This window comes from Chinchilla lanigera, unplaced genomic scaffold (genome assembly GCF_000276665.1).
Source record: "Chinchilla lanigera isolate Chin_1 unplaced genomic scaffold, ChiLan1.0 scaffold00112, whole genome shotgun sequence".
In the NCBI taxonomy this organism is placed as follows: Eukaryota; Metazoa; Chordata; class Mammalia; order Rodentia; family Chinchillidae; genus Chinchilla; species Chinchilla lanigera.
Genome location: NW_004955513.1, coordinates 22772 through 45958, shown reverse-complemented (window position 1 = coordinate 45958; position 23187 = coordinate 22772). Strand labels below are relative to the sequence as shown.

At 56.0% G+C, this 23187-nt stretch overlaps 4 protein-coding genes across 10 annotated transcripts in view; 2 read left to right on the top strand and 2 right to left on the bottom strand.

Annotated features, from left to right (window-relative positions):
- Usp20 (ubiquitin specific peptidase 20) overlaps nt 1-2358 on the bottom strand; it is a gene marked incomplete at its 3' end in the record, with an annotated part of 27114 nt that extends 24756 nt beyond the window's left edge. For 4 of the 6 annotated variants that reach the window (XM_013506663.1, XM_005408333.2, XM_013506666.1 and 1 more), the window contains 1 exon segment: nt 2284-2358. 6 annotated transcript variants of the gene reach the window in all.
- A 150-nt stretch (nt 2359-2508) lies between these two features.
- On the top strand, nt 2509-7899 carry LOC102013111 (chromosome unknown open reading frame, human C9orf78). Of its 2 annotated transcripts, none has more exons than XM_005408332.2 (9): nt 2509-2661; nt 2956-3015; nt 4149-4200; nt 4316-4386; nt 5318-5395; nt 6042-6239; nt 6898-7034; nt 7106-7204; nt 7588-7899. In XM_005408332.2, the coding sequence occupies exons 1-9, from the start codon at nt 2579-2581 to the stop codon at nt 7677-7679; spliced, it is 870 nt and encodes a 289-aa protein (XP_005408389.1). In that variant the 5' UTR covers nt 2509-2578; the 3' UTR covers nt 7680-7899. The 2 variants fall into 2 exon arrangements, with proteins under 2 accessions (XP_005408389.1, XP_013362159.1); XM_013506705.1 differs by having other exon boundaries at nt 6927-7034; nt 7588-7680.
- A 1760-nt stretch (nt 7900-9659) lies between these two features.
- On the top strand, nt 9660-15304 carry Tor1a (torsin family 1, member A (torsin A)). The gene is made up of 5 exons (XM_005408331.2): nt 9660-9926; nt 10223-10488; nt 13079-13254; nt 13335-13462; nt 14740-15304. The coding sequence occupies exons 1-5, from the start codon at nt 9737-9739 to the stop codon at nt 14988-14990; spliced, it is 1011 nt and encodes a 336-aa protein (XP_005408388.2). The 5' UTR covers nt 9660-9736; the 3' UTR covers nt 14991-15304.
- Nucleotides 15305-16557: 1253 nt separating this feature from the next.
- Tor1b (torsin family 1, member B (torsin B)) lies at nt 16558-22841 on the bottom strand. Its single transcript, XM_005408330.2, has 5 exons — nt 22552-22841; nt 21656-21921; nt 19665-19840; nt 18622-18749; nt 16558-18270 (listed from the first exon to the last, which is right to left on the bottom strand). The coding sequence occupies exons 1-5, from the start codon at nt 22766-22768 to the stop codon at nt 18029-18031; spliced, it is 1029 nt and encodes a 342-aa protein (XP_005408387.1). The 5' UTR covers nt 22769-22841; the 3' UTR covers nt 16558-18028.
- Between the last annotated feature and the right edge of the window lie 346 nt (nt 22842-23187).

Sequence of the window (23187 nt, the reverse complement as noted above, 5' to 3'; positions counted from 1 at the left end):
TTAAACAAAATGTAAAGAAACTTCAGACCCAATAACCTCTAAACCCACCAAGCAGCTGAGTCAGAGGTCACAGGGTCAGCAATGGCAGCACGGGGACACCAGTGGAGATGGCTCAGAGCAGGGAAACCTTAGCTCACAACCAGGGCCCAGAAAGCAGGCACAGCGGGACTTGAACCTGGAGTCTAGAAATCAGATCACAAGCAGATGTACCAATGCCTCCCTCCCACAGTCCAGTCCTCTCCCCAGGTCTGTGTGTCTCTTTGCCAAAGCACTTTGCAGCTTCTGGCATATTCCACATACTTTATTTATTAAGGGGTTAGAATATCACCGCCACTAGAGATCTTTGGTCTCTTTTGCTCACTGATGTATTTTCTGCACCTGGAACAGTGCTTGACTTCTACAGTAAATGCTCAGTAAACATCTTGTGAATAAATTAGTCCTGCAAGCATTTCTGAAATGCGAACAACGGTGGGCTGTGACCTCAGTCTCTATCTCCCAAATCCAACCAGACATGAGTGCTCCCCTGAACTCTGAAACAAGGCCCGATTTCTCCCCCTCTACCAAGAAGCTGGCAGACCAGCCCAAACTCGGGCTCCCTGACCAACAGACCCCAAAGTTAAAACCTAAGACTCATGCATGAGCTGAACAGAACCTGAATTTCCTGGAGCCTCTCTCAAAAGGGCCCAAGTAATTCTCTCAGAATGACTTTTGTTCAACTAGACTGCCCTCGAGAGCTGAGGGTGCAGCTCAGTGGCAGGGCACCTGGCCTGCACGCAAGGCCCAGGGCAGGATCTCCAGCACAGCAAGCTGCACCTGCCCCGGCCCAGGAAGTGGGTATCCGCAGGCACTCTGGTTTAATGGGGAGGGTGGGATGGGGGCAGCTGACAGGCACCCAATGCTCCTCCCTGGAATCCGAGATAAGGAGGAGGGCAGTCCAGAAATGCCCTCAGCTACTGGCCTTTTTCTTGATGTCCAACACCCAAGCGAGGCAGGGAGATGTGTCAGATGGGCAACTTCAGAGCCATTTCCCAAAGTGAGAGAACTGTGAACACCATGCCCTTGTTTCCTGCAGCAATTTCCAAGGAGCCTCTGTCTCCTTTAGCCCCGGGGACATTGTGTCCAGTGAGTGCCCTATGCACCAGGTTTGGCTGAACTGGTCTGGAAGGTGTGTGGTTTTGAGACTTTCAATGCCTGGGTGGTGGCTTTCGACCAGGGCCAAAAGGTGTTCCAAGAAGTCATGCCTCTACCATTTGTCAGCCTCCAAGGACAAGAACACTCCCCTGAGAGGAGACTGTGCCAGACAGAAGCCACACGTCCCAGACACGCGGTCCAGCCTGAGAACCATCTTCCCTAACAGTCTCCAGCAGCCCCTCCCGCAGCCAGGGAGAGGCGGTAACTCGGCTCCATGCCCACGGCCAGTGCCAGCCACTGGGGGAAGCTGGGTGCCCCTTCCAGCTGTGAAACCCAGGCACGGACTGCCTGAGTCTGGGGATCCTCATTTGCAAAATGAAAAACCAATGAATCGCCTTCCTGGGATGGGAGGAGAATTCAACGAGATCGCGACATAAGTTCTCCCAAAGCACGATCGGCCCCCATGGGGAAGAGGAAAACTGCTCCCAAAGTCCCGTAAGCTATTACGGTTGACCTGAGCTGTTTCCTAAGAGTTCGCAGATACCCGATTTTCAAACACCCGTTATCCTCAGTATCTTCGGGGTGAAAAGGACGGAGAGCAAAGCGACAGTCCTCCTGGTCAAAGGAGGAAAACAAGGCCCGGGCAGGTCCTGGGAGGCGAGACACGCGCACCCGGGGGGCCCAGTCCCCAAGTCCTCCCAAGGGGCTTCACGCGCCCGCGCGCCCCCCACGGGACGACGAGGTCTGGGGTCGCCGCCGGCGGGGCAGCTGGCGCCGGGGCTGGGAGGCACCACCACCGAGGCCCGGTCATCTTTTGTCCCCCAGGAAAAAAACATGCACGGCGGGGCCCAAGGCCGGAGGAAACGCGCTCGGCGCGCGGAGACGCCACACGCACCCGCAGTGCTGGGCCAGGCCGCGACTGCGAAGGGCGACACGGCAGCCCGGGTCCGGGGGCTCAGGCGGGGCGCGGGCCGGGGCCCCTCCGCGCGGAGGGGAGAGGGGCGGCGGCCAGGGCATGCCGGTCCGCTCACCTGGCGGCTGCGTTCGGCACACCTGGCAGGGCCAGGCCCCACCGGCCCGGAGCCGGGCTGTGGTCGCTCCTGCTCGGACAGGCCCGGCCCCCCAGGGGGCCGGCGGCGACCAGAAACTCACCTGCAGTAGCCACCGCGCCGCCGCCGCCGCCTGTCAGTCAAGCACGCCCTCGGCTGCGCAGCGCCGGGTCGTCTCCCTAGGCAGCCGCGCCACGCCTCCACCCCTCGGCTGTCCAATCGGAAGAGCCCAACGCCAGGGGAGGGGGCGTGGCCGTGGGCGGTGCGCGCTGGAGGCGGGGTAGGGCGGACTAGGGGGAACAGGGCGGGGTCGGGACTCTGACGATGCTGCCGCGCGCCGGAAGTAGCTCGGCCTCTGCGTGTTGTCGCGGCGGCTGCACCGCGGGGCCTCCGAAGCTATGCCGGTCACCGGGAAGACTTTCCGCCGGCGCCGAGCCGACTCTGAGTCGGAGGAAGATGAGCAAGATTCCCAGGAGGTTAGGTGGGTCTCGGACGGGGTTTCACAGGCCAGGTACAGACAGACAGGCTTGGGGAGGCTGGCCAGCGCCGGGGTTCCTCTCCGACATAACTGCGAGCCGGGCTGCTCGTCTGTCAAAGAAATGGAGGCTCCCGGGGGTGAGGCCGCAGTCCCCAGTGAGAGGTGCCTCGAGATGGTCTCACTTCCAGGGACCCTGGGCGCGGGGTCCCCCGGACCGCGGCGGGCCAGGGAAGCCGCGAAGCTCCCTGCTCACTCTGGGTGCGGGGATCTCTCGGCCTGTGCTTTGCCGTTTTTCAGATTGAAGCTGGAGGAGACCCGAGAGGTACAGAACTTGAGGAAGAGGCCCAACGGGGTGAGGTGGGTACCGCGGGCGGAGCAGGCGGGGAGGACAGTGACGTGCCCCGCTCGGGTCATCACACGGCTCGGACCTGGCCCTTCTCTTTGGTTTTTGTTTTTTGATTTTTTTTTTTTTTTTTTTTTTTTTTTTTTTTTCTTTTTGAGGCAGGGACTCCCTATTCAGTTCACGCTGGCCTTGAGCTCACTTTGTAGCCCAGGCTGGCCTTGAACTTGCAACGATCCTCCTGCCTCAGCCTCCCGAGTGCTGGGTTCACAGGCGTGCGCCACCACGCCCGGCCTGGCCCTTCTCTTGACCCACGTACATATTCTGCTGCCCGGAGAGAACAGCGTTCGTTGCAAACGTTTAACTTCAAAGTGCCCTGAGCCTTTGCTCTAGGGGCACAGAGACAGGTCGCCAACTCGCCTTATAATCGCACCCGATTAACTGTGAAATACACGCTGTTACGAGCTGGAGAATTTAGAAAAGAGTGTACGTTTAGCGATTACTTGTGTACGTTTAGCCCCGGCTCTTTTTCAGCTTATGACATTGTGGGCATTTAATCTATGTGGAACATTTTTCAGAAAATGTTTTGTTTTGTGGTACTGGGGATTGAACCCAGGACCTTTGCACTGAGCTACATTGCCATTCCTTCTTTTTTTTTTTTTTTTAATTTTTACTTTGAGATGGAACCTTGCTCAGTCGTCCAGGGTAGATCCTGCCTCAGCCTCCCAGAGTTCTGGGATCCTTGGCATGTACCAGCACACCCACCTCAGAAAACTTTTAATAGTTGTATAATGTTCCACCAGATGTAGGCACTATACTTTGTTAGTAAACCTTTGTAGATCATTTATAAATTTTCACCATCCAAAAAGGTTTTGATGGTCTCTTACATTTGCGTTTTGCCACACTAATTTCTAGGCCACAATCATGTGCTGGGGATTTATAGGAAAGTGCACTACTCCGTTTCCTGCACCCACACACACCCTCAGCACCTCACTGCCCATCCAGCTGCCCTGTTTTATCCTCATGGTCCTCTCCAGCTGGCTTTTCTGCCGTCCCTCTGGTCTCACCCTTGCACTATGGTGCGTTTCACAAACCTGCTGCTGTTCCTCCTATCTGAATTGCACCATTTGTCTTTTTTGGTTTTGCTCAGTGCTGCTGCCCTGCTGGTGGGGGAGAAGGTACAAGAAGAGACCACTCTGGTGGTAAGTTCCAGGTCCCCCCTGTATCTGCTACTCTGTGGATAATTGTGTTTTCTTAAACACTAATGATAATCCCATCAGTGAGGTCCCACCTCTAAGCTGTGTGTGCTTTCTACAGGATGACCCCTTCCAGATGAAGACAGGGGGCATGGTGGATATGAAGAAGCTAAAGGAAAGGGGCAAAGATAAGTAAGTGCAGGACTGCTGAGATGCAGATTCTCCGCAGCCTCTGCCTGGGTCTGAGCACCCTCTGAGAGCTGGGACTGCAGCGGGACCTTTCAGAGAACATTTGGAAGTGGGCTTCATGCTTTGTAAAGGGTGTGTTTAAAAACAAAAGGACGGGTTGGGTGTGGCTCGGTGGTAAAGCACTGGGCTAGCATGTGCAAGGCCCTGGCTTTGATCCCAGCACCACAAAAAAACAAAACTCTTTAAAAGTTAACTCAGATAGCTGAGTGCAGTGGTGCGTGTTTGTAATACCAGCAACTGGGAGGCTGAGGCAGAAGGATTGCTGCAAGTACAATGCCAACCTGGTCTATATAGCAAGATCCTGTCTCAAAACAAAAGTTAGCTCAGAGCCAAGGGGCTAGATTTCTTCTTCTTTTTCTTCTTTTTCTTCCTCCTCCTCTTCTTCCTCCTCTTCTTCCTCCTCTTCTTCCTCTTCTTCTTCCTCTTCTTCTTCCTCCTCTTCTTCTTTTTGCTCCATTTGCAGTTCAGGTTGAGCTCACTTTGAAGCCCAGGCTGGTCTGAACTCACAATGATTGTCCTGCCTCACCCTCCCTAGTCCTGGGATTATAGACATGCACCATCATGCCCAGCTAGATTTCTTTTCTAAAAGTGCCTTATAGGTTTCTTTCAAACTCTTGTGGAAGTATTGTATTTATTTATTTATTTTTTAGTACTGGGAATTGAACTCAGGACCTTGTGCTTGCCAGACAGGCTCTGAGCCACTGAGCTATATCTTTGGCCCCAGAAGCTTTGTATTTAAAACTTACAAAATAATCCATCCAAATGTTACAAAAGTTTAAAAAATAAATGTATCTCCTCCTTTCCCAGGACTGTCACCAGGAGCCAGCTGTTTGCTTGCTGAAATTCCTAGAGTTTTTATGCCCTCTCCTTCCAGGATCAGTGAGGAGGAAGACCTGCACTTGGGGACGTCGTTTTCTGCAGAGACCAACCGGAGGGACGAGGACGCAGACATGTAGGTGCAGGGTACCTGGCCGTGGGTGATGGAGGCTGGGCTAGTAAGACATGTGGTCTGAGAGGTTTCATCACAGATGACATTTCTAGAACTTTCTAGATGTCACCCTACCTCTTGGGCTTGAGAATTTTGCAAACCTCCTAAGAGTTCTTTAGCCAGGGATGGTGGTACACTCCTGTAATTCTAGCTACTCGGGAGGCTGAGGCTGGAGGATCACTTGAATCAAGAGTTTGAGGCCACCCTGGGGAACACAGCAAGATCGTATGTTGAGAGAAAAAAACTGTTTAAAAGAGTGGTGGTTGGGATTTTAAAATTCCTTGACTAGTCATATTTCTCCCCTAAACGTTACAGGGATAGACATGGACTTCCTCGCTTTTTATTTGGCCAACAAAGCTTTTAAAATAATAACTACCTCCAGATACAGTGGCTCATTTCTATCCTGCCCGCACTTGGGAGGTTGAAGCAGGAGGACCGCTTTGAGTGTGAGGTCAGCCTGGGCTACGTAGTAAGGTTCTAACTCAAAAAACCGAAAAGGAAAAAGCATTCGGGTTCTCTGGGTGTTGCTGTCCTCCGTGGAGTGGCGGGCGCACCCTCGTGGGCAGCGTGGGGAGCCCCGGCCGAGCGGACGCCTGCGCCTCCACCCCAGGATGAAGTACATCGAGACGGAGCTGAAGAAGAGGAAGGGGATCGTGGAGCACGAGGAGCAGAAGGTGAAGCCCAAGAACGCGGAGGACTGTCTGTACGAGCTCCCCGAAAGCATCCGTGTGTCCTCGGCCAAGAAGACGGAGGAGATGCTGTCCAACCAGATGCTGAGCGGCATCCCCGAGGTGGACCTGGGCATCGAGTGCGTGCGGCCCCTGGGAGCCCGGGCCGGAAGTCCTGCTCCCTGTTCTGGCGGGTTGTCACCTGGGAGGTGGGGTCAGAGCTGCTGCAGCCTTGAGGTCACAAAGAGCCCCGGAAGGAAAAGCCTTCCCTTGCCTCTGTTCCTGCAGTCCCCGGAGCCCTCCGTGCTTCTGGTGTGCCCGCAGGAGCCTGCTGCGGCTCACCCCTCTCGCCGGGTCCCCGTGCACTAACCGAAGCTCCTGCTTCCAGGGGAGCATCCGGGAAGAGCGCAGTGGCTGGTGCCCTCTCTGGGTAGAGATGAGTCCTGGGACGCTGGGCCCTTGCCTCTTTTGTGGGCTCGGGAAGCTCACTTTGCTTGGTGATGCTTGATTTCCTGTCACAAAAGAGGAGCAGCTCCTGGTCTGCCCTGGCTCTGAGCACTGTTAAGAGCATGACCGAGCCGGGCATGGTGGTGCATACAGTCATCCCGGCACTCAGGAGGCTGAGGCAGGAGGATCGCCGGCCAGCCAGAGTTACATTGTGAACCCTGTCTCAAAAGAGAAAGAGTGACTGCACAGGAGCTGGGGGGAGAGCTGTGCGGGATCAGTTCCTTAGGCAGCGCAGGGCCACCAGCCTTGCCCATGCGCTCCATATGGGGCACACTTCCTTTCTGCCCGCAGTGCTAAGATAAAAAACATCATCTCCACGGAAGATGCCAAGGCCCGCCTGCTGGCAGAGCAGCAGAACAAGAAGAAGGACAGCGAGACGTCCTTCGTGCCCACCAACATGGCCGTGAACTACGTGCAGCACAACCGATGTAGGCGCCCCCCACCGCGCGGGAGAGGGCGGCGCCTCCCTTGTCTGACGCTCCCTTCTCGTCTGCTTTAGTCTATCACGAGGAGCTCAACGCCCCCATCCGGAGGAACAAAGAAGAGCCCAAGGCGCGGCCCTTGCGCGTGGGTGACACGGAGAAGCCGGAGCCCGAGCGTGAGTGCAGCCTGGGCTGCGGGTGTTCATGGGGCCCTTGCATTTGGCCCCTGCTCCTGACCCTGCCTGACCCTGAGCCCCCACCCTCTTTCTGAGCCTCAGCTTCCTGGTTTGTGGAATGGGTGTTAGAATTGCTGTGAGTTCAAGGCCAGCCTGAGCTACGTAGCAAGAGCCTATCTCAAAAAACCAGAAAGGAAGAAAGTAACTTCTGCAAATAAAAGTTACTCATAGCTGACGGCTGTTTCCCAAGGCCCTCTGCGCTGTCCTGCACCAGCCTGCTCGGGGCCCTTATGGGGGCTGAGACAGCCTGGTCCCCGCCTTTGCGTGCCAGGTCTGGAGGCGAGTTCCGGCTTGGTGACAGCCTGGCCTGTTGTGCTCCTCAGGGTCCCCGCCTAACCGCAAGCGTCCCGCTAATGAGAAAGCCACTGACGACTACCACTACGAGAAGTTCAAGAAGATGAACAGGCGGTACTGAGACTGCTCTGAGAATGTTTGTAGGGCCCTGCAGCCCATTGCTTCCTGCCAGCAGACACAGCCCCCAGAGAGAAGCAGCTGCGGCTGCTGCCACCCGCTGGGGGTGTCATACTCACTGTGGGACTTTTGTCAGCAAGACAGTGTGTAGCTTTCCCATTGGATGACAAACATTTTATGAGCACTGGTAAAGTTTGTTTGTAAATACATTGACTTTCTCTCAACGCTTGTTCTGGGTGAGGAAATAGCTATGCGTTGATGGTGCAGTGGTCCCCTTTAGATTGTGCCCGTAAGATTGCATCTGCAGCCGCACGGTGTTCATACCTTTAATCCTAGCACTCTGGGAGCCTGAGGCAGGAGAGTCTTGAGTTTTAGCCCAGCCTGGGCAACTTAGCCAGACCGTGTCTCAAACAAACAAACAAGGGCTGGGGATGGAGCTCAGTGCGAAGGCCCTGGGTTCCATCCCCAATGACTCCAAGAAAAAGAAAAAAAAAGGTTCTGTTGTTTAGAGTGGGTCCAACAGGCAGCAGAAAAGTCTAGGATGAAATCAGGGACACTAGGATTTTCTGACTTTCACAAAGTTACATTTCATTAAGAAGATAAAGGAATACTTCCTTCCACTTCAAGAACTTAATTATTAAATACAAATTGAATCCGACCTTGTTTGAATTGTCTCCTTCCAGTGGAGGACTGCGGTCCACGCCCTCGGGCCACATGGATGACAGCTGAGCCCCCCTGCGGGCCAGGTTCCCCTCCGCTGGGCTGAGGAAGGAGCACACAGCTGACCGCGGTGTGCATGCAGGGTACAGATTGCGGCCACAAACTTGAACTTGGGCCACCGGCTGGGGAGAGTGGCCAATGGCCAGCAGAGGGTAGGAGCCAGATTTCTTACCACTGGGCTAGGGATTAAGAGATGAGCAAGGGAAGAGGCTTGAATGAGCCATGGATACAAGTTGGAGATGTCAGTAGGACATCTGCCTGGCTTAACTGGGTTACAGGTGGTTACTTATGAAAATGCTCAGCTATGTGTGTACACGCTCGGCACACGCGAACCTGATGCTTTGCTGTCAGCTAACAACCTGAGATGACAGGGGCACTCTCAGCATTCCCTGTTCTCCAGTTCAGGGAAGCAGGGCTCTATGGGCAAGTGACTGATACGACAGCCAGGCCATCCTTAGTGCCAGGAAGCAAGGACATGCTCAGAACAAACCCCCATGAACAGATGTGTGTCGGTACATAGGTGTGTGTCAAAGGAGCATGGGGGACACCAGCTGACACACCCCAGGGCTAATGCAAAAACATGTTGAGCCAAAAAATAGGTGGTGTGGATTACAACCCAAAGTATAAAATAACCACTGGGTCCGTGGTGGGGGAATGACTGAACAAGCGGGAGACATGCAGAACACTTGAATAATTCTACAGCTACTCTGCCCTCCACGAGGTGCAAAGACTCCCCACTCCCTAGCGGCGCCTTGCACAGTGACTCCCAAAGAGCATAGCGGGGAGGAGGAGGGCAGGAGGAAGAGGAGGTCAAGGTCCCTATCAACCAGACCATATTGACCCATTCCTGAAGTACGATGCCAGGAAACAGCACCGTGCCTCTGTGACCCTTCCCAAACCCATAACCCTACTCTAACTGTGAGAAAAACAACTTCCAACAGAGAAGCATATTACAAAAGATTTGTGCGGCTGGGAATGTAGCAATAGTGGTTCAATCATTGTAACAAATGTAGCATACTAGTACAAGATTTTAATAATGGGGAAACTAGGAGGACGGTACATGGCTACCTTCTGTATTTTCTCAACTTCTCTGTAATCTAACACTGTGCTTTAAATATAGTCTTATTTAAAAACAAAAAAAGTGATCATCAGCAGATTGCCATAATCCTTTATAAGTGGGAAAGAGCCTTGCCCCTAACAAAGATGGCGACCTCCGGGGTCAGGAGGAGGCCTGCCCGGAACAAAGAGGGCGGCCACGGCGGGGCGGAACCGGAAGCGCGCGTCGGACGGAGCGCGGATCGCCGGCGGCGCAGGAGCGCGCGGGGCGGCGCGGGTCCGGGCATGAAGCTGGACCGGGCCGCGCTGGCCCTGCTGCTGCTGCTGCTGCTGGCCCCGTGTGTGGTGCGCGCAGTGGAGCCCATCAGCGTCGGGCTGGCGCTGGCCGGCGTGCTCACCAGCTACATCTCCTACCCGCATCTCTACTGCTTCTTCGCCGAGTGCTGCGGCCAGAGTCGGAGCCTGAGCCGGGAGGGTAAGTAGAGGCAGGGCCGGGCGAGGCCGGCGGACCCCGGAAGCGGGGCGGTCCGGCCGGGGATGGGGCCTGGCGCGGTGACACGACCACAGCCCGGCCGGACTTTGGCCCAGGCGACGAGCTGCGGGGACCGGGAGCGGCTGCGAACTCCGCGAGAGCTCCGCCTCCTTACCACCTGGGGCGTGGGGGGCCCTTCCGGTGCACCTCGGGGTGCAGAGTGGTGGCCCCGGAAGGAGCAGCATCCGGGCCGAGTTTCGCCAGCCGTGCCCCCTCCTGACCGACCCTGTCCTTCCCAGCGCTGCAGAAGGACCTGGACAACAAGCTCTTCGGACAGCATCTTGCAAAGAAGGTCATCGTGAACGCCGTGTCCGGTTTCCTGAGCAACCCGAAACCCAAGAAGCCGCTGACCCTCTCCCTGCACGGCTGGACGGGCACCGGCAAGAATTTCGTCAGCAAGATCATCGCGGAGAACATTTACGAGGCCGGGCTGAACAGTGACTATGTGCACCTGTTCGTGGCCACGCTGCACTTCCCGCACGCCTCCAACATCTCCCTCTATAAGGCAGGCGCAGGAGCCTCCCGAGGACACAGACGGGCTTGGGTTGCTTTGATGAGGGACGGGGCTTGGCAATATGGCATTGAAGGGAGTGAGCCTGACCCTGGCTCCCTGTGCCACTTCCCCTTTGCATTTTGTTTCACTTTTTTGAAGCAGGATCTTGCTACAGAGCCCAGGCTGCCCTTTAACGCATAGAGATCTTCCTGCCTCAGTCTCCCAAATGTTGGGATTACAGGCATGGACAGCTTCCTGACATTAATTCCTCTTCAAAACGTTTGCACCTTACAGATGGTTTGACATCTACAGAGCAGTGACCCCATCAAAGTTTGTGGCAGCTGGGTGTGGTGGCACATGCCTGTAATCCCAGCATTTGGGAGGCTGAGGCAGGAAGATCGATGTGAGTTTGAGAGCAGCCTGAACTGCATAGTGAGACCCTGTCTCAAAAAGTCAAAAACAAAAACAAAAACTTGTGGCAGTTTCTAAAACTAAGCCCAATAACACTTAGCTATTTATTAGTAAGTGAGGTCACAGAATTTCAGAGATGGACATGATCAAGTCCAGGTTAGAGATCATCTTGCCAGGTGTGGTGGCACATTTGGGAAGCTGAGGCAGGAGGATTGCTGCAAGTTCAAGGCAAGGCTGAGCTACATGGTGAATCAAGGCCGCAAAACTGTGTCTCAAAAAAAGCAAAAAACAAACAAAAAGATAAAATCTCGCTCATTTTGTGAAGGAGGAAACATTTTGATTTGTTTAGTTTTGTCTTTTTGAGACAGGGTCTCGCTGTGCAGTTTAGGCCGGCCGTGAGCTTACTTTGTAGCCCATGCTGGTCTCAAACTCGCAACCATCCTCCTGCCTCAGCCTCCCAAGTGCTGGGATTACAGGCATGTGCCACCCTGCCCGGCTAGGACGAAACATTTTGAGAGGCCTTGTGTGCTATAACGTAACTGTTAGTGGGGATATAGCTCAATGTCATAGGTGCTTGCCTGGCAAGGCTGAGGTCATGAGTTCCATTTCCCCTACCAAAAAAAAAAAGAGAAAAAATATAATGTGTTGCAGACTGTTTTTGCACTTAACTTGCTGATTGACAGCTCAGGCTCTGGCTGCAGACACCTAGACTTGGGTCCTGGTCCTGACTTCCCCTACCAGCTGTGCAGCCTTAGGGAAGGTACCTGACCTCTCTGAGAAGCAGGTTCCTCAGGAGGAAATGGTGCTGTAAGAGGTGGCCTGTCGGTTCTGTAACTTAGTGTCTGCTGGGAACTTCAGTTGCCAAGTGTTGCCTTTTAAAATCCCAGAAACAGATGCAAAAGGTGGGTGGAAACATCCTGGCCTGTGTGAATGAATTTTTTCCGGCTGACAACTGTCAGGAGTTCCCAGGGTGTGCCGCTTTCTTGCTGAAACTAGGAAAGTCCAGGGCAGACCAGGCTGAATAGGTCATCTAGTTAGGGAATGACGCTCCTTCACCCTAACGACTGTGATTTGGGGTGGGTTGCTTAATCTCTCTGTACCCGAACTTTCTCATCTGTGGGAAAAGGAGCACTCAGTATTACTCCCTGGATGGTTTTCTTGTTTGCTTGGTTTTCTGAGACAGGGTCTTGCTATGTAGCCCAGGCTGGCCTTAAACTTGCAGCGATCCTCCTGCCTCAGCCTCCGGGATGGTAGGGTTATAGGCGTGTGCCACCATACCTGGCTAGGAGAGCTGCAGTAGAAGTGGCATTTAGGCTGCTGTCCTGCCCTCGCTGGCCCCGAACATATGTTCTGTGTCCCTCCATGCTAGCTGCTGGCCGGTATAGCCGCGCTGGAGGAATCCCTGCCCTTGTGTACACGGTGACTCATCCAGAGCCAGCTGCTTCCACTTGCCAGGCTGCCTTAGTCCATGCACCCGAGCACCACTGCCAGTCATACTAGACCTTGGCACAGATCTCCGTAACCATGGTCACAGCGACCACGGAGCGCCCCCAAACAGAAAGGTCCACGTCGTGGCTCCAGAGTATTTTTTTTAGAAAATAGCTAACCGCTCCGCCCTGCTATGTGGGCGCAAAGTGTATTATATAGACCTCGGCCCAGTTTCCCAACGGCAAGGCTTCCGAGGGCCTCCTTCCCTCCGTTGTTCAGTGCTATAAGAACCCTGAGCCAGACCTGGCAGCACACAGCTACCATCCCAGCCTTCAAGCAGGCTGAGGCAAGAAGATCTTGAGTTTGAGCCTGGCCTGGGTACTTACTAATTTAGCAAGATTATATCTCAAAATTAAGAAAAACAATTGGAAAAGAGGCTGTGGATGTAGCTCAATGTGAAGTCCCTGGGTTCAGGGCCCAGTACTGCAGGACAGAACGGAAAAGAGGTACCGGGGCTGGGAATGTGGCCCACGGTACTGTTTCCCTAGCGTGCTGAAGGCCCGGGTTTGAGCCTCAGCAACAACAAAGTGCCCAGATCCGTTCTCACAGAATGTGCCACAGATGTGGCAGAGGGTCGGGGTGGGGCTCTGGTAGAGCTCCTATGTGACCTGCAGAGGTCCTGACTTCCACACCCAGTGCTGACAAAAAAGAAAGTCTCCGTCATGCACAGAGCTCTGACTCTTGCTTTTTGCTTCTAACTCAGGATCAGTTACAATTGTGGATCCGAGGCAACGTGAGCGCCTGCGCGAGGTCGATCTTCATCTTTGACGAGATGGACAAGATGCACGCCGGCCTCATCGACGCCATCAAGCCCTTCCTGGACTACTACGGCGTGGTAGACAAGGTCTCCTACCAGAAGGCCATCTTCATCTTCCTCAGGTGAGCAGGCTGGTCCGCTGCCTCAGCGCTCAGCCTGTCCAAGCTGGGAGTAAGCCCACCCCTCTCGCCCTGTCTTGCAGCAACGCAGGAGCCGAGCGCATCACCGACGTGGCGCTGGATTTCTGGCGTGGCGGGCGGAGCAGGGAGGACATCAAGCTGAGGGACATGGAGCAGGCCCTGTCCGTGTCGGTCTTCAACAATAGGAACAGTAAGTGGCCCCGGCCTGCAGCCCAGGCTTCCACCTTCCAGGCAGTTTTTCCCGCGGAAGTTTGAGCAGGGCTCTTTGAGACAGAGGGAAACTGTTCGTAGCCACAACCCTGAAAGCTGGGCGTGGTGGTGCATGCCTTGTCATCCCTGCACTCAGGAGGCTGAGGCAGGAGGATCGGCCTTCCTTCCAGGCCAGCCGCTACATAACCAGACGCTGTCTCAGAAAAACAGCTGAAGCTGTACTTATTGCAGGTTTACAGATGAGGAACCAGTTTTACAGAGAAGTGTATCAGCCTCCCTGGGCCACTCAGCCCGTCGGGCACCCCAGATCCCAGAAGCTGAGCCTTCCTGTGGAGCTTCCGGCCTCCCGGATGTCACACACACACACACACACACACACCTCTGCCCAGCCCTGGGAGGTGGAGCCGGGGTGGGGCTGAGGCCAGGAGGAAGCCCTCAGGGTGTGCTCTGCCCCTGGAGGCAGCAAAACCTAAGCTGTGACCTTGAGGGTCACCTGGAGAGTGACCTCAGGGCTTGTGGGTGGTGGGGGTTGGTGTATCACCTCGGGTAGAAGAACCTCTTGTAAAATGCTGGAACTTCTTGGCCAGCCCGAGAACGTGCCTGCAGCCACACGGCAGACCCTGTAGCCCAGTGCTGCGGCCGTGAGGCCAGGGTTTGAGCCGTTCTGCTGGCACTGGGGCCGGAGCCCAGGGCGCGAGGGGCAGTGCAGAGCCCCGCTCCTGGGGTGCAGCAGAGCGTGCGTTCAGCTCGTTACCCACAAGGAGTCTGGTTCTGGCCCCGATGCTCCTGGCAGGGAGGGGCCAAGGTGTCTGGGACAGAGGGGCCCTGCTGAGGCGCCTCCCGGGAATCGGCCACCGTCGTGCTCTCGGAACTGCCCGCCTGGGCGTCACTCCCTCCCCTCAGCCTCCCCCACGTCCCGGCCCCTACAGCCTGGGCCTGTGACCCCCCAGCTCCATGGCTGTCACACTCGCGGGCCTCCCTGAGGACAAAAGGAAGTGTCCCTTTCCAGTCTGTGGTGGCACCCTGGCCTTGTCCCTGCAGGGTCACAGCCTGTCACTGGGTTAGCGGCTCCCTGTGACCTTCTGCCTCATCACCATAGCAGCCCGGTGTGCGCACCCAGCGGGGCATGTCGGGTGGCCGAGCGGATGGCCGGAATGGATGGTGGACAGACGGATGAGTTGATGGACGGGTGGGTGACTGGACGGTCAGACAGACTGCCAGGTGGGTGGCGTCTGACCGGCGCCTCTTGTCTTGCAGGTGGCTTCTGGCACAGCAGCCTCATTGACCGGAACCTCATCGACTATTTCGTCCCCTTCCTCCCCCTGGAATACAAACACCTCAAGATGTGCATCCGCGTGGAGATGCAGGCCCGCGGCTATGAGATCGACGAGGACATCGTAAGCAGGGTGGCCGACGAGATGACGTTCTTCCCCAAGGAGGAGAGAGTGTTCTCCGACAAGGGCTGCAAAACTGTGTTCACCAAGTTGGATTATTACCTCGATGACTGACGGCCCCACACTCACCCAGCCGCAGCCGGGACAAGGCTCCGGGCTGTGCCCGTGGGATGCGACGGAGCTCTGCGCGCTGCTTTCATTCCATGGGGGCCGCGGGCAGCCACACTTGGGGGTCATGAGCACAGACGGAAACTTTCAGAACCTTCCAGGAGGAAGCGACCAGCTCCCAGCCCACTCCTCCCATGAATTTTTAAAAAGTATGTGTTAAGCCAGGTGCGCTGGTGCACCCGTCATCCCAGCATTCGGGAGGCTGAGGCAGGAGGATCACTGTGAGTTCGAGGCCAGCCTGGGCTACAAAGTGAGCTCAAGGCCAGCCTGAACTGCGTAACAAGACCTTGTTGCAGAAAAAAAAAAAAAATTATGTTTTAATTTCATGTGTTTTTGTTTTAAAGAAGAAAGGGTTTTACTGGAAATGTATAACTTTATTTAAGATGGCTTTTAACATCCTGAGAAACTTTTTAGATTCTAAATTACTAGTTTTGTGTACATTAAATTCCTGTCTCAGCTACCAAAACGCCCAGGCGCTGGTCCTCCTGCCTCAGCCTCCCGCATGCTGGGATGACAGGCTTGTGTCACCCGGCTGGCTCAGAAGCAAGTCCTGAAGTGACCAGCCACCGCAGCCCGGGCCCAGTAGGGGCCTCTCTGCCCTCTTGTCTAGCATGTGTGCACATTCTGAATGGCCATGCGGTGTGGTGTGTCACAGCCTTGAACAGCTGCCTGGTCTCTTACTAGTTTTCATTATGTTAGAGCAGAACTCCCCAAACTTAGGAAAGCCTAAGCGCCCCTTCCAAAGGGGCCACAAACGGGCTTCTGGTCTTATTTATGGATAGAGTGCTGGGATGGGGCCCAGGGTCTTCCCTCTGCATACCATCCCCAGCCCTTTATTAATATTTATTTAGAGACATGCTAAGTTGCCCAGGCTGATCTTAGCATTGCAATCCATCTGCCTGCCTCAGCCTCCCAGAGTACTGGGATTAGAGGTAGTGCCACCACACCTGGCTCCAAGAAGTTTTTCTTTTTTTTTTGTCTTTTTGAGACAGGGTCTCGCTATGCAGTTCAGGCTGGCCTTGAGCTTACTTTTAGCACAGGCTGGTCTCGAACTCGCCACGATCCTCCTGCCTCAGCGCCCCCCCCCCCCGAGTTTCTACCTTACCCAGCCTGAGCACAGGTTTTAAACAGCACCCACGACCGTGGCTGGAGCTCAGGCTGGCACAAAGGCAGTCCTAGTTGGAATGAGATGAGGTCTGACCCGGATTGCGGCCGTGGGCCAACTTGGGCCCCTCACCCAGCAGCACAGGGTCACTCCCCAGGGTTCTCGATGTCACTGTGGCATTCCAGAGCAGCTGAGAGGCCCAGCAGCCATGCAGACCTGGGGGAGACTAACGGTATTTTTTATTGGTCTTTGTTTCACTGTGTAGCCCAGGCTGGCCTGGAACTTGAAGATCCTCCTGCCTCAGCCTCTAGAGTGCTGGGATCACAGGCGTGCGCCACCACGCCTAGCTGGTCTGAGCTCAGATTTTGTTGCCAAATAAACTGGGAGAAAAAGGCAAGTGACACTTCATGACATAACCTTTAGGCTTTATTGCTCCCGATTCACGGGGTCGGTCCACGCTCCTGGCCCATCTCACGCGGGGCGGGGCGGGACTGACACAGCCTCGCCAAAGGTAGCCAACACGTCAGGGGTTTGTTGCGTCATCGTAAACGTCCTCCGCTCAACACTGGGCACTCCACAGGTTGTAAAAGAAAGGTAACTCAGCTCCAATGAGACTAAGCCCTAAAACGTTAAGTTTTGCAGGGTCTGGATAAGCAGTTCAGGCTGGCTTTGATCTCAGCCATCCTCCCGTCTCAGCCGCGGAGTGCTGGGATCACAGGTGGGTGCCGCCATGCCCGCTCACCTTGGCACTCTGTGAAGGCTGCGTCTGATGCGCTCTGGGGCTTTCCATGGAAACAGTCCCCTCCTGCCACGCTGCACGTGTAACAGTGCCGCACCCGGTACTAACGTCAAGTCTTGGTTGTGAAGTGCAGCCTGGCCTCGTACCACAGGGCGACATGGTAACATGACCTTGTTTGACCTATACTGTGGCCACAATATGCTGCCTTTAAGAGTGAAAATTCGCACCATGTTTCGAGTAGCTGAGAAGAGAAGCAACGGTTCCATTTTCTTCCTTCCCTGGCTATGAAACACTGCAGTGTCCGCCACTGTGTCCGTGCCTGTCATCCCAGCACCCGGAAGGCTGAGCCAGGAGGACTGCCAAGAGCTCGAGGCCAGCCTGGGCTACATAGTGAGACCCTGCCTCAAAAAAACCAAAGGGCCAGAGGTATAGCTCAGCAGTGCAGTGCCCGCCTGGTAAGTGAGAGTTTGGTTCCCAGTTCAAAAAAACAGAACCAAAAATAAAAGTAACCTCCTAAGATCAAGGAGTAGAAACTAGCTCCCCGTGGTCCTGCACGACCGAGCCTGACCAGGGGGGAGTGTAACAGGAGAGGCTGTGGACGCGGGCACCAGGCTCCCGTGCCCCTCAGGCTCTGGCAAGGACGGGCCGTGGGTCTAGTACTGCCTGTGACTAGAATGGGACGGGGACGAGGGGACCCCACGGCCAGAGCTCAGCACCACCCAAGGCCCTGTGCGTCCTGCTCCACGGGGGCCAGGAGGCCACGGGTGCCACATCCTCCCCGCAGACCCCGCTGGCCTCCACCAGTGCCACCCGAGGCTGCGAGAAACGCTTGTGTTGGCAGTTCTTCGTGCAAAGCAGTGCAGGGTGGGAGCGACCCTGGTGGGTGGCATGGGCGCCCAAGGGGTGCCAAGGACCCCTTACGTCACAGCAGTGGCTTCCCGGGCCACGCAACAGCTGTCCTAAGGCACTGGGTGAAGGCAGCGGTGGATGATGGGGACTTTAAAAACTGCTCCAGCGCAGCGGGTTCAGGTGAGGATCAGGGTCCCAGCTCACTCGGGACCCCGAGGCCCCCAACGTCCCCAGGTGCAAGTGTGCAGACCCCGGAGGGTCTTTAAAGTGCTTCCTCGAGGCCAGGCCTGCTCAGTAGAAATCCAGCCGGGACTGCACAGTCTTGCAGCCCTTGTCGGAGTAGATCTTCTCGTCTTTGGGAAAGAACGTCATTTCCTGCGCCACCTTGGTGACAACCTCCTCGTCCACCGCGGCCCCGCGGGCCCGGAGCTCCGCACGCACGCACATCTGCACGTGCTTGTACTCCAGGGGCAGGAAGGGGATGAAGTAATCGATGAGGTTTCTGTCTATCAGGCCACTGTGCCACAGGCCGCCTGCCAACGAGACGCAGAGGGTTTCCCGCCTGACCCTGCCACCCGGCCACATGCCACCTCCGGTCCCCGCCCCAGGACTCTCTGGCTGCCTGCCCCAGACTCGCTGTGGTGAGTGTGCTACAAGCATGACAGGTGTCTCCGCTGGACACTCCACTAATGCCCTAGGAACACCCGAGAAGACCGTGCCCTGCTGGGAACTGAGTGTGGTGGCCACTGCTATCATCCCAGCACTCAGGAAGCAGAGGCGGGAGGATCTCTGTGAGTTCAAGCCCAGCACTGTGAGATCCCATGAGACTCTGTCTCAAGAAACCAAAGACAGACAGGGCCCTGCTGCAGCACCGGGGGACTCACTGCGCTTGTTGTTGAAGACGCCCACGGACAGCACAGTCTCCAGGTCCTTTAACTGGATCTCCTCCCTCTGCCTCCCTGCCCGCCAGAAGTCCAGCGCCGTCCTGGTGATGAGGTCCCCGCCTGCGTTGCTAGGTCGACCGGAGAAATAAGACCCAAGTCACACACTGAGACTCCTGTGCTTCGTAGGGACGTACGCCTGTGCCCTGCTCTGAGCTTTTACAGAACGGGGACTGAACCCAGGGCCTCTGCACTGGGCTCCACCCCCAGCATTTTGTATTTTTTATTGTGTGTGTGTGGACGCCAGGAATGAAGCTCAGGACCTGCTGCTCGCCAGGCAGGTGCTGCACCGCTGAGCACTTTGTACTTTTTACTCTGAGACAGGATCTCACTAGTCACTAAACTGGCCAAGCTGGGTTCGAACTTGTGATCCTCCTGCCTTAGCCTCTCAGTGAACTGGAAAGACACGGGTGTGCCACCACACCCAACACTTTAAAAATGTTGGCCAGGTGTGGTGATGCACGCCTGTAATCCTAGCACTCTGTGGCAGCTGAGGCAGGAGGATTGCCACGAGTTCAAGGCCAGCCTGGGCTACATGGGGAGTTTAAGACCAGCCTGAACTGCATAGCAAGACCTTCTCTCAAAAAAAAAACAACAAAACAAAAAATGTTTTTGGCCAGGCATGGTGAACATGCCTGTCATCTCAGCACTTGGGAAACTGAGGCAGGAGTATACCCATGAGTTTGGAGCCAGCCTGGGCTCCATAGTGAATTCAAGACCAGTCTAGACTACATCATAAGAGCTTATCTCAAAAAAACAAAAACAAAAACAAAAAACAGCCCGGTGTGGTGGCACACGCCTATAATCCCAGCACTCAGGAGGCTGAGGCAGGAGGGTCATTGTGAGTTGGAGACCAGCCTGGCCTACAAAGTGAGCTCAAGGCCAGCCTGAGCTGCATAGCAAGACCCTGTCTCAAAAAAACAAAAAAGAAAAGAGAAACAAAACAAAGGGCAGGTGGTCACTGGGTCTTCCCTGTCCCTGCTGACCTGAGGAAGATGAAGATGGCCCTGCGGTAGGACACTCCATCCACCTGCTCGTAGTAGTCGAGAAAAGGCTTGATGGCGTCGATGATCCCGGGGTGCAGCTTATCCATCTCGTCAAATATGAACACCGAGCTGGCGCACGCGCTCACGTTCCCACGGATCCACTTCTGCAGCTGATCCTGGAGCCAGCCAGAGAGAGGGGGCTGCTCAGAGCATGCACACGGGTGGCGGGCCGGAAGAGAGCCGGGGTCCCTCAGGCTACGGGGAGCTCTCAGACCCGCACCCTCACCTCTGCCTCCACTCCCCTGCTAACAGCTGTTACAGATTTTACAAGTGGAAACTGGCAAGGTGTGGTAGCACACACCGATGGTCCCAGCATTTGGGAGGCTTAGGCAGGACTGCCAGGAGTTCAAGGCCAGCCTGGGCTACAGGGTGAGTCCAAGGCCAACCTGAACTATGCAGTGAGACTCTGTCTCTAAAGCAAAACAAAACAAACGTGCGGGAGGTACAAGACTGAAATCTCCAGTTACACTTGGCACGGATCCCGAAGAATCAGGAACCAGAGGCCTCCCCAGACCAGGCCTCGATGCACGCCCTGCGCAAAGCAGCTGACCAAGGCGACACTTCCGGAAAAGCACGGCTGGGACCCAGGGCCTCGCACACGCCAGGGACGCGCTCACCACGGAGCTGCGCTCACAGCTGCAATGCTGAGTCCCCAGGCAACAAGCTCTCAACTGCAAAACGTAATATCCACAACCACAGGACCCCCCTGCACCTTCATCTATCTTACAATATTTCAAAAGATGTATCCTTTTCTCGGTGCAGTCTCGCTGTACAGTTCAGACTGGCTACGAACTCAAGATCCTCCTGCCTCAGCTTCCAAGTGCTGGGATTACAGATGTGCACCACCTTGCCCAGCTCTGTTATAAGCGCCTGGTAACAGCATTCAGAAGACAAGAAAATGGTTTCTGCCTTCTGGCTTTCTTCCCTCTTTGCAGTTTGGATGGTAAATGCTTTCACTTCTGTGTACAGTGAAGTTTCTAGTTCTCATTTCCTCCAGCCTAACAACAGGAACATTAACCTTTTTCTTTTTTTTTTTTCTTAAAGTACCGGGAATAGAACTCAGGACCTTGCGCTTGCCAGGCAGGTGCTGCGCTGTGCTGCTGAGCTACATCCCCGGCCCAGGCACAGTAACCTTGACAAGGGCCACAAAGGCAGAAAGAGCCTCAGGAGAAGCAAGCAGGTCTGCGCTCAGTTCTTTGAAGCTTTAACAAAAGCAACGCCAAAGACGTGAAGGACAGGAGGCACAGATGGGACAGTGAGGAAGAAAAACCCTCCAGTCTTCCCTGCAAACACAGAGGCAACCTGGGACTGTGCCATGGGGTGCGATCCGCCCCCCAACACCAACAGCCCTGCTAGAAATGCTCAGCAGTCTCCAGTCACTGTAGCTCACCTACTGGGGAAAAACTGAGTGCTGGGAGTCCTGAGTTCAAGTTTCTGCTCTGCCACAGGTCACAGATTGTAAAGTACAATCTGGGCTCCTCTTCTTTTTTTTTTTTTTGAGACAATGTCTCACTTTATCATTCTGGATGGCCTTAAACTCATGGTGATCTTCCTGCCTCAGCCTTCTGAGTGCTGGGATCTGATATCAAAGGAAGGCACCACTATGCCCACCTTCTGGCTCCATTTTAAAAAAGAAACAGCATCCACTACCCTACGGATTATTTTGCAATCACAAGGAGAAACTGTAGAAGAGCGCTACGCATCCTGGCCTCAGCGTGCCTTTTTGAAACACACACCACAGCAACGAGCTGCCTAGGGCACCACGGCGCCCCCGTCCCCACAAGCACCTTCATCTGTCCATCTTCCAAGCCATTTCGGACAGACTTGGGAAACCAGGCCGGGCAGAGGGGCCGCAGCAATGTAAAGCAGAGAAGCAGAGGCCGGAGCTATAGCGCGTCCTGCGTGCGACAGGGGACAGTGGGGTCGCTTGCCTGGTACAGTTTTATCTTCTGCTCGTGGGGAAAGTGCAGGGTCGACACGTACAGGTGGACGAAGTTACTCTTCAGGCCTCTCCGGTGCAGGTTCTCGGCCACGATCTGACTGACAAAGTTCTTGCCCGTGCCGGCCCAGCCGTGCAGGGACAGGGTGAGAGGTTTCTTGGGGTTTCTGTTGTTCTTGAAGCCGGTCAGCGCCTTGAGAATCACTTCTTTGGCCAGATGCTGTCCGAACAGCTTCTCCTCCAAATCCAGCTTGAGGGCTGCGGGGCGCCGGCCCACAGCGCAGGGAGAAACACCTTAGTAAAGCACCGGAAAGCAGCACCTGCGGAGCTGCGGACGGCCCCAGAGTCGCCCCTGAGGCCGAACCACTTTTTTTGTGGGGGAGGGTTTCCGGTACCGTGAACCGAACTCACGACCCTGCGCTTGCCGGGCAGGCGCTGTGCCGCTGAGCTAAATCCCCAGCCCCCTGAGCCACACTTAACAGCCAAGGACGCGCAAGCAGGGTCACACTGGCCCGGGGAGGCGACTTCCGAGCTGCAGGGCATTTCCTGCCAACCCAGGGAAAACCAGGGGCCAGAGGAGAGCGAGCCGGGTAGACCCCGCATCTCTGCAAACTAGTGTGGAGGGCCGCACCGGGACGGGGGTGCGGAGGGGTGGCGGCCGCGCCGCTTTCAGTTTCGTCTTTCTTTCCCGAGTCTCGCTATTGAGCCCAGGCTGGCCTGACTTGGGGCCATCCTCCTGCCTCAGCCTCCCGGAGTGCTGGGATTACAGTGTGCGCTTCCACGCCCGGCACTTTCAGCTTTCCAGAGCGAGACCCGACAGCCGCGGCCGAGTTTGCCCGCCGGCGCCCGCCCCTCCGCCCCGCGCCGCCCGCCGCCCGCCACACGCACCGGAGACGTTGAGCGGCCGCTGCGCATCGCAGCACTCGGCGAAGCGGCAGTACCAGTCCTCGTAGGACAGGTAGCCGGTGAACGCCGACACCACCCCGATAGCGAGGCCCACGCTCAGGGGCTCCAAAGCCGCTGCCCCGCGCGCCGCTAGCAGCAGGAGCAACAGCAGCAGCCACAGCGCCTCGGGGACCCCGGAGCGCCCCGACGCCAGCCACATCGCGAGACCCGAAGAGCACAGCCGGCCGCTCGGCCGTCGGCGGCGCGCGCCAAACAGAACTTCCGCTCCCTCGCATCACTTCCGGCCACCCCCGTGGGCGGCCATGCCGGTGAAGGGCGGCGAGGCGCGTGCGGCCATCTTTGTGAGTGGCACGAAGGTGTCGGACTAAGCTAGGCTTCCAGGGAGCCCCACCTCCGGCTTTCACGGGCGTTTCTTTTTCTTCTCCTTTCTATTTGTTTTTTGCTCCCGGGAGTCGGGGAGGCCCCGTCCTGCGCAGCCCCGAGGGCTCTGCTCTTCCTCGGGTCCCGGGTGACTGCAGGTTGCGGACAAGGACGGAGGCTGCTCGGGAGCGGACATCGAGGAGCCGGGCCCGCCGCCCCGTCCCCCGGCGCCTGTGCGGGGTCCGACCGGGGCTCACG

Coding starts and splice junctions, on each gene's coding strand:
- LOC102013111 (XM_005408332.2), top strand. CDS start 2,579: ATGCCGGTCACCGGGAAGACTTTCCGCCGGCGCCGAGCCGACTCTGAG. Junction 3,016..4,148: donor AAGAGGCCCAACGGGGTGAG/GTGGGTACCGCG, acceptor GGTTTTGCTCAG/TGCTGCTGCCCTGCTGGTGG. Junction 4,387..5,317: donor AAGGAAAGGGGCAAAGATAA/GTAAGTGCAGGA, acceptor CTCTCCTTCCAG/GATCAGTGAGGAGGAAGACC.
- Tor1a (XM_005408331.2), top strand. CDS start 9,737: ATGAAGCTGGACCGGGCCGCGCTGGCCCTGCTGCTGCTGCTGCTGCTG. Junction 9,927..10,222: donor TCGGAGCCTGAGCCGGGAGG/GTAAGTAGAGGC, acceptor TGTCCTTCCCAG/CGCTGCAGAAGGACCTGGAC. Junction 13,255..13,334: donor GCCATCTTCATCTTCCTCAG/GTGAGCAGGCTG, acceptor CCTGTCTTGCAG/CAACGCAGGAGCCGAGCGCA.
- Tor1b (XM_005408330.2), bottom strand. CDS start 22,768: ATGTGGCTGGCGTCGGGGCGCTCCGGGGTCCCCGAGGCGCTGTGGCTG. Junction 19,841..21,655: donor AGAAGATAAAACTGTACCAG/GCAAGCGACCCC, acceptor GGCTGGCTCCAG/GATCAGCTGCAGAAGTGGAT. Junction 18,271..18,621: donor CGTCTTCAACAACAAGCGCA/GTGAGTCCCCCG, acceptor TCTCGTTGGCAG/GCGGCCTGTGGCACAGTGGC.